General features: G+C 43.4%; 1 protein-coding gene across 4 annotated transcripts in view; it reads right to left on the bottom strand.

The window, feature by feature from the left end:
• FGD5 (FYVE, RhoGEF and PH domain containing 5) overlaps nucleotides 1-14940 on the bottom strand; it is a 106151-nt gene that overhangs the window by 33389 nt on the left and 57822 nt on the right. For 3 of the 4 annotated variants that reach the window (XM_074835884.1, XM_074835881.1, XM_074835883.1), the window contains exons 6-8: nucleotides 7582-7733; nucleotides 5439-5595; nucleotides 2553-2640 (exon numbers count right to left, since the gene is read on the bottom strand). In XM_074835884.1, the coding sequence (XP_074691985.1) occupies nucleotides 2553-2640; nucleotides 5439-5595; nucleotides 7582-7733 (397 nt within the window). The remainder of the gene's footprint in view (nucleotides 1-2552; nucleotides 2641-5438; nucleotides 5596-7581; nucleotides 7734-14940) is intronic. The other variant, XM_074835882.1, reaches the window with a different exon arrangement.

Below are 14940 nucleotides of genomic sequence, written 5' to 3'. Positions count from 1 at the left end.
TTTTCAGGCAAGAGAATTGCTTAGTAGCACCACTTTACAAATAATGGTTATTCTAACGAATTCTAGTTTCCCATCTGAATGAATGGTGTTGGCTGTAATGACTGATTTTCTATATTTATAGTAAATTAATTATATGCATTTTATAGACATAGGCAGGAGACTCTGGTTCTGTACATGCAGAGTTCAATGACTGCTACTGAACTCAGTCACATTCTGAAGATAGGTTCTGTAAAGTACACTCAATAGGACTTTAATTTACAGGAATTATATTTGCATTATATACAAACCTTTGACCTTACTTAGACTACTTGCCTTGGATCATCTGTCTGTTCTTTGTCTGGGTCTTTATGCTTTTAATGACTGTAGTACATGAGTGCCACCTTTTTAAAAGCCTAATCCTGAAATACTTCATTCTTACCCTTCTGATGAATCCAGACTCCTAAATGCTGCATCCAGGAACTAGGCCTTTGTGCTGAGAAAGGTGCTGTGCGTGGATATCCGTGCCATGGAATGTCCTATCCATACATGTTTCTCTTCTAGTGCTGTGCCTTCCCTGGCATCCTGAAATCTACTGGCTTTTACGTGCATTCAGGAAAGCATCTGCCTGTACTCAGGCAGGAAGGGGTTGTGGGGTGCTATCAGGCAATATTTAGTGTTCCTTTTCACAGCTGCAAGCTCTGTCCTTGGCTATGGACACTTAACTGAGTTGGCAACTCCTTTTGGCTGTAGTGTAGTAATTGGCAACCAATATCTTAATGAAATACCCTTCCTTATCTGGTAGAAACAGCCAGTTATGAACACAGAAGTACACCTGCATATTTTTTTTTTAATGCTGTCTAGAGAATCTGAAGGACTGCACTGTTGCAGACCCACTCTGTCCTAGCAGGCAAAGATGGGCTTGGTTTCTTGTGGTGAAGAACTGAAGCAGTAAACCTATTTTCTGGAATATCTTCATCCACCAGACCTTATCTCACTACACACAAAAGCTTTCATTTTCCCAGTTAGTGCCAGTACCTGGGAAAAGGAGGAGCTCAAGTTGCTTCAAGTATAGGTGGAATCCAATTGCTGGAGCTGCACTGAAACCCTTCCAGCTCTCTCACAAAATACCATGCTTCATGTTTGCAATTCACCTTGTGGACCACAGAAATGGGCAGAGAAAATGGAGCACAGTGGGAGTATTTCTGACAGGGACATGCAAAGTCCTTTCTTTTAGATGTAGTATTTGTGTGCATGCACTAAAAACACTGTGAGGATCATGTGAGACTACTAAGTACTGCAACCCGCAAGTCTGGAAAGTTGCCTTTAATGTAGGCACACCCAGAGAGGGAAGCAAGTCAGACAGAAAAAAAAGCCCTACTATCGACATCCGGTGCTCATTTGTTTTGCTCGTACTAAAAAAGCAAAACCAGCTGTGAATAATTAGTTGCATCCTTCATCAAAGTGTCTGGAGCAGGATGAAACTGCTGATAATCTGTGCCGTGATTAAAAATTTCATATGGTCACTTTGTTCTGCTGCATTTATAGGAGGCCCTTCTAATAGGCTGTGCCCATCATTGGCTGTTGAGTATGGGCAGGGTTTATGGCTTCCTTTTTACCGTCCCATGGATAACTCATCTTGCATCCCTCCCCACCCACACGTATATATACTTCCAAAGCACTTCTCCATCTTTAGGTCTACGGATCCTTGCTCTTTTGTGTGCTGCTCTGACTAAATTACTTGACAACACAGAGATTCAGTGTTACATTTCACCATTTCCTTCCCCAACCAGGACATTAGTTACAAACCTAAACTTCACAATTCTTTCTAGGGACCACATCCTGCTTCAGAAAGCTTGCTCCCTTCACAGGCTCAGGCTTGCTAGATTTGCTGTGGCTTGCAGAGAATGAAGTACCAAAGGGAATACAATCCCCTTCAGAGAGGATATGGGTAGGAGTGATATATAGGATCCTGAATGTAAAGGGAAGATGCTACTGTAAATGTAAAATCTGTAAATGTTCTGTTAATGTAAATTTGGATCTCTGCCTCCTTCAATGCAGAGAAATTGAATGGGGATTTTGGCTCAAACTTATCACTAGCCTTAGGTGTAATGTGCTTAGGGCGCAGTACTGGATGCAGCTGCTTTGTTGATGAAGAAGGAGATGGTGCTTACTACTGCCGTACGGGATGCAGTGCAGTCCCCTTGCTGGGTTCTGCTGTCCCCTCCTGTCTGATAATATCCCTTGGCATAAATAAAATCAAACCTGTTTGGCAGTGAGGCTGAATTCTGCCTCTCCTAATTCACAGAAGGGAAAAGCCAAGAAGGATGGCTGAAAGCACCTGATTTTACACTTTCTTGTGAACTTTCAGCATGGTTTTGCTGAAGAAGTGCCTGCTCCTTCCCAGGCTCTCTGGTATTTCCCAAATCCTGTACTAAGCATATTGAAGTTCCCAGGAAATCCCACACTGCTTCAGCCCTGTTTTAGCTGTCTTGGCATCAACGTGTGACACTGTGGAGGCATAGAACATCATGGAAGGGTTTCCAGTGAGTACCTTTGAGAGTGATTTTACTGACCTGTGAGCAGCACATGGTACTGGAAGACACGCTGGACCACTCTCAAAAGCTGGTGTTTCACGCTCTGAGGGCTGCCACCAGAGTTCTGCTGTCCTCAGTGGAAGGGAAGGGAAACACAAAGATCAGGGATGTGTGAGCTCAGCAGCAAACTGTTGTCGCTACCTGCCGTACTAATGAAAGTTTGCTACCAGTTGCATGCACAGGTTCCATTGAACCATTCCCAGTTTACCCAGCTTGCTAGGCAGGCGGTATTGTCTTTGTGACTGTAAAGAAGTACTGTAAACAGTTCATTTCCTGTGGCATCATTCACAAATGGTTTGGACTCAGAGGGAAAAAGAAGGAAATTGAATACCGTTTAGAAGGTAAAGGTTGGATAAAGATTTTAGGGTGGTGTCTGAAGACAGAGGTATCAGATCTCAACAAAGCTTGTCATTGTTCTGCCTGCAACCTTTTAGTGTCTTATTTCAAGACACGGAATTGAGCAAAATACAGCAAAGCATCTCCCTGTGGTTGAATTGGAACTGACTGTCCAGAGGGTGTTTACAAGAAAATAAAGTGAGGTTGTGATCTGATTTAACACACACATGGAAAACAAGTAGCATTTTTCTCTTCAGCTTTACCCTTTAGATTCGACTCATTGCGTGTCACCACATATCAGGCCCAGTCAGCACGCCAGGCATTGATCCTCATACAGTTGGTCTCAGCCTGTCGACCCAGCCTGTCCAGTCCCTCTTACAGAGCCTCTCTACTTGCCCAACGGTAGGAGTCATCTGCAGACTTACTGAGGATGCACTCGATCCCCTTGTCCTGATAGATATTAAACAGAACTGGCCCCAACACTGAGCCCTGGGGAACACCACTGTGACCTGGCCACCAACTGGATTTAACTCCATTCACTACCACTCTTTGGGCCCATCCATCAGCCAGTTTGTTACCCAGCGAAGAGTGCACCCATCCAAGCCATGAGCAGCCAGTTTCTCCAGGAGAATGCTGTGGGAAACGGTGTCAAAGGCTTTGCTAAAGTCCAGGTAAATAGCATCCACAGCCTTTCCCTCATCCACTAAGTGAATTGCTTTGTCATAAAAGGAGATCAGGTTGGTCAAGCAGGATCTTCCTTTCATAAACCCAGTCAAGTTTTACGGGGTTTCAGTGTTCACTGACCAACATTTCTGAAGTTTGCCACTTGTGAAGGGACAAAGGGAGAATAGGAATCCGACTGTTTAAAGGAAGGCTGGCAAGAGACAGCATTTTCCAAGGCAGTAGAGATGTTTCATGTTACTGTATTACTCCTCTAACTGGCTGACTACTCTCACCAAATGTGCGTTTAGGGTTGTGCTGGGTGTTTCCCAGTCCCCTGTACTCCAGTCAAAGGTGCCAGAAGCAAGATGAGGCCCTAAATTCTGTATTGTTAGCCTGGAAAGCTAATAGTGGTCATGCTTTAAAAAAATGCAATAGGAAAGGACTGAGGGACACCTCCCCCTCATTTGTGTGTGTATGCATGCATCCATCCAAGAAGGCAAGAAGTTAGAGAGCTCACTAGGGCAAAATCCTGCTGATCTCATCCTAGGAAAAGCCTCATCTGCTTTCTTAGAAGTAAGAGCTAATTGTCAGGGTTGATAGTTAAGACAGAAGTGCATAGGCATGTGGCTGGGAGGGATGCTGGGAATACAGGCTCTCAGTAGAAACCCTGCATTTGCCAAGTTCATGTTCAGAGCAGTGTGAGACAGGAGAGCTCCCCTCAGCTGCTAACAGGAAATAATTGTGGTGACTGCAAGGTATCTGTTTGTAAATGCTGACTTCTAAATGTCTTTTGAAATTCATTGTTATCCTTAGTATTTCACATGAGCTGTAGAGAAAAACACAATCCATACCCCACAGAGCTGGCATTCTAAGTAACCTTTACGGTCCAATCATTAATTTATCCTTAGAGCCCCTCTGCCACCCAAGTGTTGTTATTTCTCTTACCCCACATAAAGGTAATAAGAATCAGGGGTTCTAGACCCACAATAAAGCAGCATAGCTTTTAACCATTTTAGCTTAATAGAGTCAGTGTAGCCCAGCTGATCTTTCCCATCCACATATGGGTTTATGCTTTTGAAATTATGTGAAGTGGCCACATTGCCATGTAATCGGGCATCATGGAATTTCTGTCACATGTATCCTGATGGTGTTATTCAGCGCGGATGACTGAGTTAACACAACTGGAAACTACGTGTTTCTTGCTACAGGGCCAGAGGTTACAGGACTAGAGGTTACAAACCATTGAGGGAGTCTAGGTGAAAAGAACCCTCTATGCATCTGGCCAGTGGAGTTTGTGTCTTCCTGTGCAGTTCAGTGTTGCCTGTCACAACACCCTCTGTAAACAGGGGAAGCAGTTCACAGGCATTTAAAAATGCAGAGAAAGGCAATTGTAAAGATGTGGGTTGATTGCTGCCAGCAGCTAGGCACCTATACAGGGTAGCCCTAACTTCATCCTGGCCAGACCCAGTACAAAAGAAAGGATGAAAAATGCAGTGAAAGAAGAGAAGATATGAAGAGATGGTAATAATAACAATTAACACATCCTCAGAGAGCTTCAGAAGTTAATATGTGACTGAGAAACTACTCCACTATGTGCATATATTTCAGCAAAATACACTCACAGGCCTGAAGATTCATAAACATACGTTCTGAATGCACACACAGGGCTGTGTGGGCAACAGACACAGAAACACATCATGCTCATGTGAACATCTTGCTTCAGTTTTAGCACCAGGATGTGTGAATAGAGCTGTTCTCCCATTCTACCCTGTGTGAACACCAGTGGAGTTGCAGAAAAACTATATTTGAGTAAGGCCTGTGGCACAACCATGCATTACTGCAGGTAAAAAAACGTGAGAGCCTTACCTCAAACTCCTGAATTATGGTAGCCAATTGAGAACATTTAAGGCAGGTTTCATCTAGCAAAGCCAAGTTCCTATCAAACTGCATAATGTATGCGGTGTGATGATTCAGCCTTGATTTTCTGGAGAGAAGAACATCAGCAACTCTCTGGTGTTCCTCCCTAAGGCCACAGAAAGAAAAGAAGCAGCAAATAAATAAATAATTAAATACTAAAGAAGAAGAGCCATACTTCTTTCTCATTGTATTAGACCCACAGTGGCTAAGGACATTGTGTAGCTAAAGCCTGGGTTAAAAGGCAGGAAAGAGGAGTGCTTCAGTGGCCCTGGACAGCAAAACGGGCTGCTGTAGAACGGGCACCATGAGGGACTGATCCTTCTGCTATGCCTTTGCAGTGGCAGCACTATCTGTCTGTAGGGGGTAGAATGTCTCCTTTCTAGACACAGCTTCTGCTTCTCTATACAGACCTTCCAGCTGCTGCGGTGCTTTGAGCGCTGGTTGTGGGGGATAATACACCGTCTTCAGCTGTAATGTCATCTGTGCAGCTCTCCTTCATTGCGCCCTTCTCAGCACTGCCCCACCATCATCTGTCTCAGCACCCAGCTGCACAGTATTGAAATATTTACGAAGCACGTACAAGGAGAGAACAGGACACAATCTGAGATTCCGAAAGAGTAATCACAGTTAAGAGAGGAACATGAGTTCCTGGGGATGTCAGAGCAAACAGAGTGTCTGGGGGAGCACAGGCATAGGGAAGGACTTACTGGAAGGTTCAAGGGTGGTGGTGACCTGAGAACCTGTATGAGCACAGCCCTGTGCCCTGTGTCATTCTGTTGTGTTGGCAGCATTTGCAGTACAGCCCCTCCTCCTTCCCCAGTGCCACAGGGTAGTTCTGGACAGAACCTCAGGGCATGTCCAGTTGTGTCCCTTTTGTCTTGGGGAACAGGCAGCAAGCTACTAGAGTAGGGTTGTGACTTCATTAGGACACAAGAAGTCATTTTAGATCCCAGCCAGAAACACCACTTCTGTTTGTGTTATGAGTGTATAAATCATAAATTATTGATGAAATTTTTTAAGTCTTTGCCATTTGTGGCGGTCCCTTGGAGGACACAAAGCAATACACAGTTCCCTTTAGCCTTTTCTTTCCTTGTGTGGTTTGACTTGAAAGTGCAGGGCTGACAAGGAGAGGTGTGCCCTGCATTTAGGATTGTTACTGAAAAGTTCTGATCTCATTGACTTCTTTAACTGCTCAGTGGCAGTGCTGGGAAAGGATCAGCCACTGTTAGCGACCACTGCCCCACTGCCCCCTGGAGTTCAGCAGAGTGGAGGTGCAGGGCTGCACGCTCCATCATAAGCTGTCAAGAGCCAGAGTAGTTCAGTCTAGACCAGGGACTGCACTGGCTGCTGCAGGTTTAGTCAGCTTGGGTCTGCAGAAGTGTTTTCTCTTAGATATTCTTATTCCAGCAGTTCTATAGACAAAGGGCTGGCAGTCTGGCTTAAGTCAGAGGTCTCCTTAACTGAGTGAATTTCGGAGCTTTGTCCTAGGCATGGTCTTACTCTCTCATGGAAAGACTTCGCCCTGTAAGGATGTTTGGCTTAGGTGGAGTCCCTCGACAGGCTTACAGTGTCTGTTTGGGTTGGAAGCCTGGCCTGTGCAGAGCACTGCCTTGGTGCTGGGAGAGAGGGGGTGTCCCGTAGCTAAGAGCTATGCAGTTTCTGAGGAGATTTCTGTAAGCAGATGATCTTCTTTAGGACCAGTCCTGATGCCTGCTGTTCCTACCTCCCACGGCATTAGTCTGTGACCTTCAGGCCATGAGCGCAAAGCTGCTTGGTGATGACTACGAACGGGCATCAGAGGACAATGCACATGAAGCAGGCTGTTCTCACACTGACTGATGGGGCCGTTTTGGAGGTATGGGCTGTGCATTGTGCAGATGTTTCAGTATTTGGTTTCTTAGCCTGACAGCCTCTACACTGACTTCCTTCCAGCCTGTATGTAAAATCTGCCAAAGCTGTTCAAGTTCTACTCCTTTCATCTCTGCTGGAATCCCAGCCTCCCTGCTAGTGGGGTCAAGGGAACGCTGATGAGTTCACCCACCTGCTGTGCAGGGTATGTTAAGGCCATCAAACCATGCCATTCCATACTTACCATTTAAGGACTCTTTCTTCCAGTTCTCCCAGGATATCTTGGTGTAATTCATAAATTTCAGGGAGTTCACTTAACCCCTGCTTGAGTTTAACTTCTTCCTGTTCATTTTCATCTTCTTCTCCAAGCACTTTCAAGACACCTTCATAGAAATCCTGTGAACAACAATACAGAAATAAGGCAAACAGACTTACAGTCTCTTTTCTGAAATTATCATTACAATTTCTTGATTCTTAAACTATGCTTTCTAGGAAGTATAAGATATGCCATCAATAGTGATAAAGTATGCTGAGTATAGCAAGGAGATCATAGCATATCTTTTCTTTCATCCATTAGTCCATATACATTTTCAGCTGAATTCCACAGTGCTGTCAACCCAAAATTGAACATTTCACCTGACCAAGCCATCAGACCCTTATGCATACAATGAGTTTGGTATCTTTTATTTACCTTGCCTTTTTTCCCTGCTTTTCTGTGTGTAGTTGGTCTCAGTTTTATAGTGTTTCTTAACCAGAAACATAATTTTTAAAAATTATGAGATTCTCCTGTCACTTCATTGGATCCAACAGCTTGACATGAAAAACATCAATGTCTACATGTCTTGTGCTATAATTTGCAACACTTGTCTCCAAATCTGAACTTAAAGAGAGGAAGAAGCTATAAATTTAAGCTATGGAACAAATAATTTTCCCTATGAAACCTAACTGAGACCTTTTCTCCTCATCTTAGAAATGGTTTTGATCCTGAAATGATTTATAAATTGTGTGGGCACAGGAGTAATTTCTTCTATATTAAAATGTAGCCAGCTCTGGTACATAATAGGTCACCTGTTTTTAGAGTGGATAGCAAAATGTTTCCCCAGCTTTGACTTGGAAGTGAGGAATAAGGCCTCCATCTGAAACTGCAGTGATAATTTGTATTAGATCCCAAGGTATTAGAAAATCATCCCAACAGCAGCCAGCAGGTACTTTCTGTCCAAAACATTGCTTAAAGTCTCCTTCATCCAGAGCTCTGAGTGCTGAAATGTTTTCAGGTCAAAGCCTGATTCTACAGAATTCATCTTCTCTGCTTCAGATTTGTAAAGAAGCCTTTTTTGCTGGCACCTGGATACACTGGAGAGACTGGCCCCTGTGGTGCCCTGGCCCCTTCCAGGTTCCTACCAGCCACTGCTGTTTCCCTGCCTGCTGCTGCCAGGCACATCCCCTCCTCACAGGCAGTGCTAGAGAAGCTCAGGCATTTAAAGCTGCCTGGGCTTTGTGGAGGTCTGAAGGCAAACTGTGGCAATGGGGTGCAAGGCAGTGCACAGCACAGCAGGGCAGGAAAGCTGATGGCTGTCCCGGGGTGTAACTAAGACTTCGGGGCTGTGGCGTGAGGCAGGTTCCTAACCCAGGGATTCTGGCTGCCTTTGATGGGAGCCAGGGCACTGCAACTAGATCGTTTATCTTCATAGCAGTATCTGGTGTTCGAAAGCATCAGCCTTCATTCAATAAAATGAAAAGGGTTTGATTTCAGCACCTGCTCCTTCAGTGTTGCTACAAAGTACAAGTAATAGAAAAGCATTAGTATAGTATTCAGGGTTTGCCTGAGGATGGTCCTGCAGAACTGTTACAGGTTTAATTCTCCTCTGCGTTCCCTGTAGGGAGATGACTGTGTGTTCCTCCATCAGGGTCAGGTTGGGCTCTTACTGTTGAATTTCCCATTTCTGCTAGTCAGGTCTTCATGGGCAAAGTATCTGAATCTCAGTTTTTCTATGAAAGTAAGTGAACAATTAGAAACCTAAGTGCATCGCAGTTTGTGATGGGAGCAGAAACTGGGCATTCATATACAGTTGCTTATAAACTAATTTTGTGAGTGCCTTTTCCAATCTTCTACATCCCAATAAGCCATGAAGTGCATGGAGGTTTTATTGCACAAGATGAGGAAAAAAGGGGTGAGAGTGAAAACCAGAGTAAGTAATCCAAACAACAGCTCAGTAGAGAGGCCACATTAACTGTGAGGTTTGAAAGCTCCTGATGACTTTAGTGCAGCAGCTGCAGACTAGGAGATTGCAAAGCTTCCTTCCTTATAAAAATACTATCTGTCCTTACCTGACCTTTCTTTCTCTTTTATGTGTGAAGGTAAAGCTAGGGGATTGCAGCATTCTCCCTTATTGCTTGCTAGCCTACACGTGCTGGGTTTTTTTCCAGTAAGTACCTCAAATCAGGTATTGATTTTAACTTCAGCATTAGAAATATTTGAACGGAGGCTCTGTAGCTGTATATACTTATATTCACTGACTTTGAAGCCGGGAGGGACCATACTGGTATGATATGATCTAGTGTGGTCTGGTCAGTAGTCCAGGTCACAGGACTTAGTAGAATATAGCATTACTAGGAAAACAACCAACTTTGATTTAAGACAAATTCTACCACATGTTATGGATACACTAACACTGCATCCTGAGAAAAAAAAGACAAGTCCCAAATGGGGCTTTTGGTGATCTCGTGAAGGGTCAGGTAGCTCATAACCGCATACAAAGCCCAAGCATCTATCACAGAATCACAGAATCATCTAGGTTGGGAAAGACCTTGAAGATCATCTAGTCCAACTGATCTAGTCACAGCAGAGCTGGTGTTAAAGCCCTGGCTGGATCCTGTCGGACTCAGGCCATCACAGCAGGAGTTGTTCTTCCAGTAGGTTCACACTGAGCTCTGCTTCAGCCCAAGATTTAGTGTGAGGGAGAACTTTAGTGTCTGACCAGTCTGGCCAGACCCATGCTGTGAATGTATTTTTTCACATGCTACTCTGCAAACAGTGAGTTATTATTAAATGTTTTTTCAAAGATACATTAAAAACATTCTTTGTCTGCTCATAGAAGCCAATTCATCAGAAAAAAAATGCAGCTGCTTTAACAATCGCTGAGAAGGTGATTCTGCTGGATGAGTGAATAGAAATGGCAGCTAGATTTTTCCACTCAGAGACTGTTTCCTGGCCTTCTACCCCCCTGTATATGATGTGGCCAAATGTGCTGTGAAAGGAAGCAGGGGCTTGATAAAAAGAAACTTCTAAGGTCACACATCTCATTGAAAGATGCCAAGTTGTTTCTATCCAGCCCTGAACCAGGATGGGATATGTTGAGTACCTTCCTCTGTCAGGATCTAGTGATCATGAAATCTATTGCCAAAAAGTCAAATTCTGTTCCCTGAACTTTTAGGGACAATCTTATGAACTTCCCTGACCATACTGGGATTTACCACGGCATTTTTCACGACTGGCTTCTGTCTAGTTAAGTTCTATAAATACATGGACTAGTTAAGGAGGAGTGTGAAAGAACTGATTTCCATGAAACTTGCTAATGTCCAGGTATAAGCAACTCAACAGAGTATGTTTCACTGGGGATCCATATTTTACATTAGATAGTCCATGTCAGTTTGATTAAATCAAGGTAGCTGTATCGATTTCAGCATGCTGAGGATCTGGTGGTATGACTGCAGTCATGCTCAAAGGTTCTATAAGGAGCAGAAGGGCCTCTGGGCAAAGAATTTAAGAATTCCTCTCTCCTTGCTAGTAGGAACTGACTCCAGGCAAGAGCAGTTTTTAGTCTCCTCAGATTCATTCCTGGCTTTTCTGTTGTAACACTGTCAACTGCCATGTATACACTGGCTCACTATGAGCTGGAATGACTGGAATATCTAATAGACACTAGCCAAAAGGGAAATTACACGTACACTATGTTTTTTTAGCAACTATGATGGAAAGCATTTGTTTTCTGAAAAGCCACTAGAACTAGGTAAAAAAAAGATCATGATGACAATTTTCTTTTTGACTAACTATATCCTGGATAAAACAAGATCATAAAAATTTCTGAAATAATGTAATTGTGCTTCCTAATTGTCTGGGTCTGATTTCCACAATGTGTCCCGCCCCAGTATCACAAATAATCCCACTGTTGTGCTATTCCAGCTCCCATTTTTTCTGGTGTGTGAGTGAGCCTATCTAACTACATGTTTCAGCCCGCATACACTCCAGAGGCTTTCCAGCCAGCCAAGCCAGTCAGCCCGTCTTCTGGATGCTTTTCCTAACTCAGAGGAATCTGCAACCTTTCAAAGTCCTCCATCATTGTAATTAATCCAGACTGGGGAAAGGGAAAGGGTTCTTTCAGTTTACTGTGCCTGGGGAAGTGAATAGCTGTAGTAAGTTCACCTCTGACGTGCTTAGGTATCCTATGATGTTACAGAAATGTCATCTTTTCCAAATTAACGTTGAACAGCTCTGAATCTGTCCACTTTCCAGCATAACTGAACGACAAGATTAACACTCCTTTCCCACAGCATCTCAGTGGATTTAATTAGTCATTAATTGCCTGCTCCTTTGATTATATTGAATTCTCAGACAAATTATTTAATTCCAGTTGCCTGGATAGCCAGCTTTCTAATTATTAATAAAAAAGCTGCAACGTAACAGTAATCACTATAAACATGCATTTAAAAAAAATAAATTATGTCGCTGTTGAAAATTCTGAGTGCCTGGGAAGCCATTAATCAAATGCAAAGTGCTTTTGCAGTCTCACTAACTCTAATCAGTCATGGCACCTGAAGGTCCCCAAGTCTGTCACCCAAGCCCCATATCTGGACACGGAAGGTACCAAGCACTGAGTCCATATAATTTCCTGCTGGGTCAGAACTTTGTTAGAACAGAAGCATGAACTGAAGTCGTTCAGCTCCAGGTTCTGGCATGATGGCCACAGAGCTCAGTCTCATCTGGGGGTGGGTGAGCCTGCAGATCTCACTCCTGTCTTACACCTACACCTGCACCAGGGTTGGTGTGTGCATGTGAAAGCATAACTCAGGCTGGCTAGGTGAGTGACATAGAAGGTTAGCAACTGTGCTATAAAAATACATTTTTGAAACATAAAACTTTTCATTACATTTTGGGCACTCATAAATAAGCCCTTTACAGCCATCCAATGGCCAAATCCCTAACATCCCTGAAATAAACCCTAAAATAATTAAATGAAACAAAGAGGATCAAAACCTACAGCCACAAAGGTTGGTCCGTTGTTTTTTTCTTCTTTTGTTTGTACACATCACTAACACACACAAGTTACATTTTTTTCCCCAAGATTGCCTCTGAAGAACTGTTCTCTGCTGGGAATGGGGACTATAGTCTGGAGCCTGTTACAAGGGCATGAGACAAGGAGGAATGTGGGGTTAGTTTCAACAAGATCTTATGGTTTGTGTGGAGCACTGCCTAACTGTAACATGCTTGGCTCTTGGAGTAGAATCTGATATCCTCTGTGAGGTGGTGAGGCTCACTGTAGGGTGCTGGGGTATGAGATACTTTAGAGACGCTGGCAGTGCCTGCCAACGTAAGAGGAAACTGTGATTACAGGAGAGTTTTGGAAAAAAAAGATTTAAGTACCTGGTTCAGGGCTACAGAAGGGTAGCCCAATTTACCTGGGATCAGCAACCTGGAAACCTTTGTAGCAGGTAGTTATCTCCAGGTACTCTTTCCAAGGAGTCTGCAATGCCAGCAACCAGAGCACTTAGCAAGAAAGTGCTCTGTGGGATTCAACATCTGTGTGAAATGTGATACTCTAATCCAAAGGTGAAAGGGGTAGTTAATGGGACAAGAGTTAGTTCCGGGTTTTGCTTCCAGGATTTTGTGAGCAGATTCAGAAACAGTGAGGTTATGTCTTAAATCTCTCAATAATGGGGCTGAATATGCTTTGGAGTCCAGCTGCAAAAATCAATTATAGCAATTTTGTATGTGTTTCAACAGCCATTTTGCAAGATGGATACATCCCATTCATACTGCGGTCCTTTCTGCATTTCAGCCCTGCTGCCAGTTAGCCTTTATTAGCCTGAGAATATTTAACCTTGCAGGACCCTAGTGAAAGGAAGGAAAACTAATCTCTTGTTAGCTAAACCACTGCTTCAGGCAAGTAGTTTACCCAGGAGAAAAAACTGCCTATATATATATATATATATTTGCTATGTTGGATGATTTCTCTTCTTTAACTTCTACTTGAAAACAATCCGGGGTACAGAAATTCAGTCTGTATCCAGAATATCTGTTTGTTTTTTCTGTGTATAATAGAATGGGCCAAGTTAGATCAGTTCATCCAACAGCCTGTGGATCCATGAGGAGCCAGGGACTACTGCAACCAGTCTAGTAGGGGTAATTGGGAAATGACAGGACTGAAATCAGTCTCTACCTTCACTGTAAAAAGTTGATGGTTCTACCACCTGCAGTAGGCTGAAAGCAAGTATGTAGCTTAGAAAGGTGAGTAGACTGGAGGAGAGAAAGTCAAGATCTTGAATTAAAGGTGTAGCTAAACAGATAGCTCTATTTGAAAGAAAAGCTTTTAAAATTGGTCAAGAAATGCTGATCAGTTGCTGGATCTCCTTCTTGATTTTCTGTTATTTGTTCATCTTCTAAAGCAGTGGTATATAAGATACTGATCCAGTCATAATGGAAATGCTAGTTCTTGCGCATTGACTACGATGACGGGAGAAAGAAGCAGAAGGGAGTGCAACACCATGGTATTGGCTTTGCCAATAGTAATTTACAGCCCTACATTTTGACCAGCAGTTGCTCTGCAGGTGGGAACGGAGGTTCCTTCTCACTGGCTCTCAGCACTGTGTTCCCAGCAGCAGGCCTGCATTTGAGGCAGAAATTGTGAATTTCTAGTAGAAGATGGTAGATGTAAAGCAGAGCCACACTTAAACAGTTCAAGAGAAATACCTGAAAGGAAAAGGATTTCTGTGGCCAAAAAGCGCACATGATACGAGAAGGACCAGATTGCTAGACCCTGTGGCTGGATTAGTAAAGCTCTGAATGCCTGCAGTCTAGTAGCATCTTGAGTTCTGAAGCAAAGTCTCTACCTGCTCTTTGTCTCCCTGGAAGGAAGAAAGCTTCTACCTGCAGTAATGCACAAAGCAGAACAGAGTTCCTCTGCTTCTGATCTGAAGTATCTTTATGATGTTGACAATGAGGGAAAGAAATCTTAACTCAAAAGGAGTCTGATACAGTGCTTTAAGAAGCTAATCATCTGCTGTTCTTGCAGTCACCTAACAGAGAAAAACTATATAAATTTATACCAACCAAAGGTCTGACCTCAAATGTCATGGCTGAATCAGCTTTCCTGCTTATACCTCTACTCTGTGTTAAAGAACAGGAAAGGACTTGATGGGTAAATAAATTCACCTAGGATATTTCTGCAGTTTTCAAGGAGAATTCTGTTTGGGGAGATATGTGAGTTTCCATTAGGGAACAGAGCTGAGTAAAAAAACTAAAAAGGGAGTTTACAGAGCAGATGCATTAGTGGAAAACCATGGCCATTTTTCTGCCTCAGTCCTGGTGAGGGTCCTGGCACTTCAG

This window comes from Strix aluco, chromosome 11 (assembly GCF_031877795.1).
Source record: "Strix aluco isolate bStrAlu1 chromosome 11, bStrAlu1.hap1, whole genome shotgun sequence".
Classification (NCBI taxonomy): Eukaryota; Metazoa; Chordata; class Aves; order Strigiformes; family Strigidae; genus Strix; species Strix aluco.
This window is presented reverse-complemented; position numbering and strand designations above follow the sequence as displayed.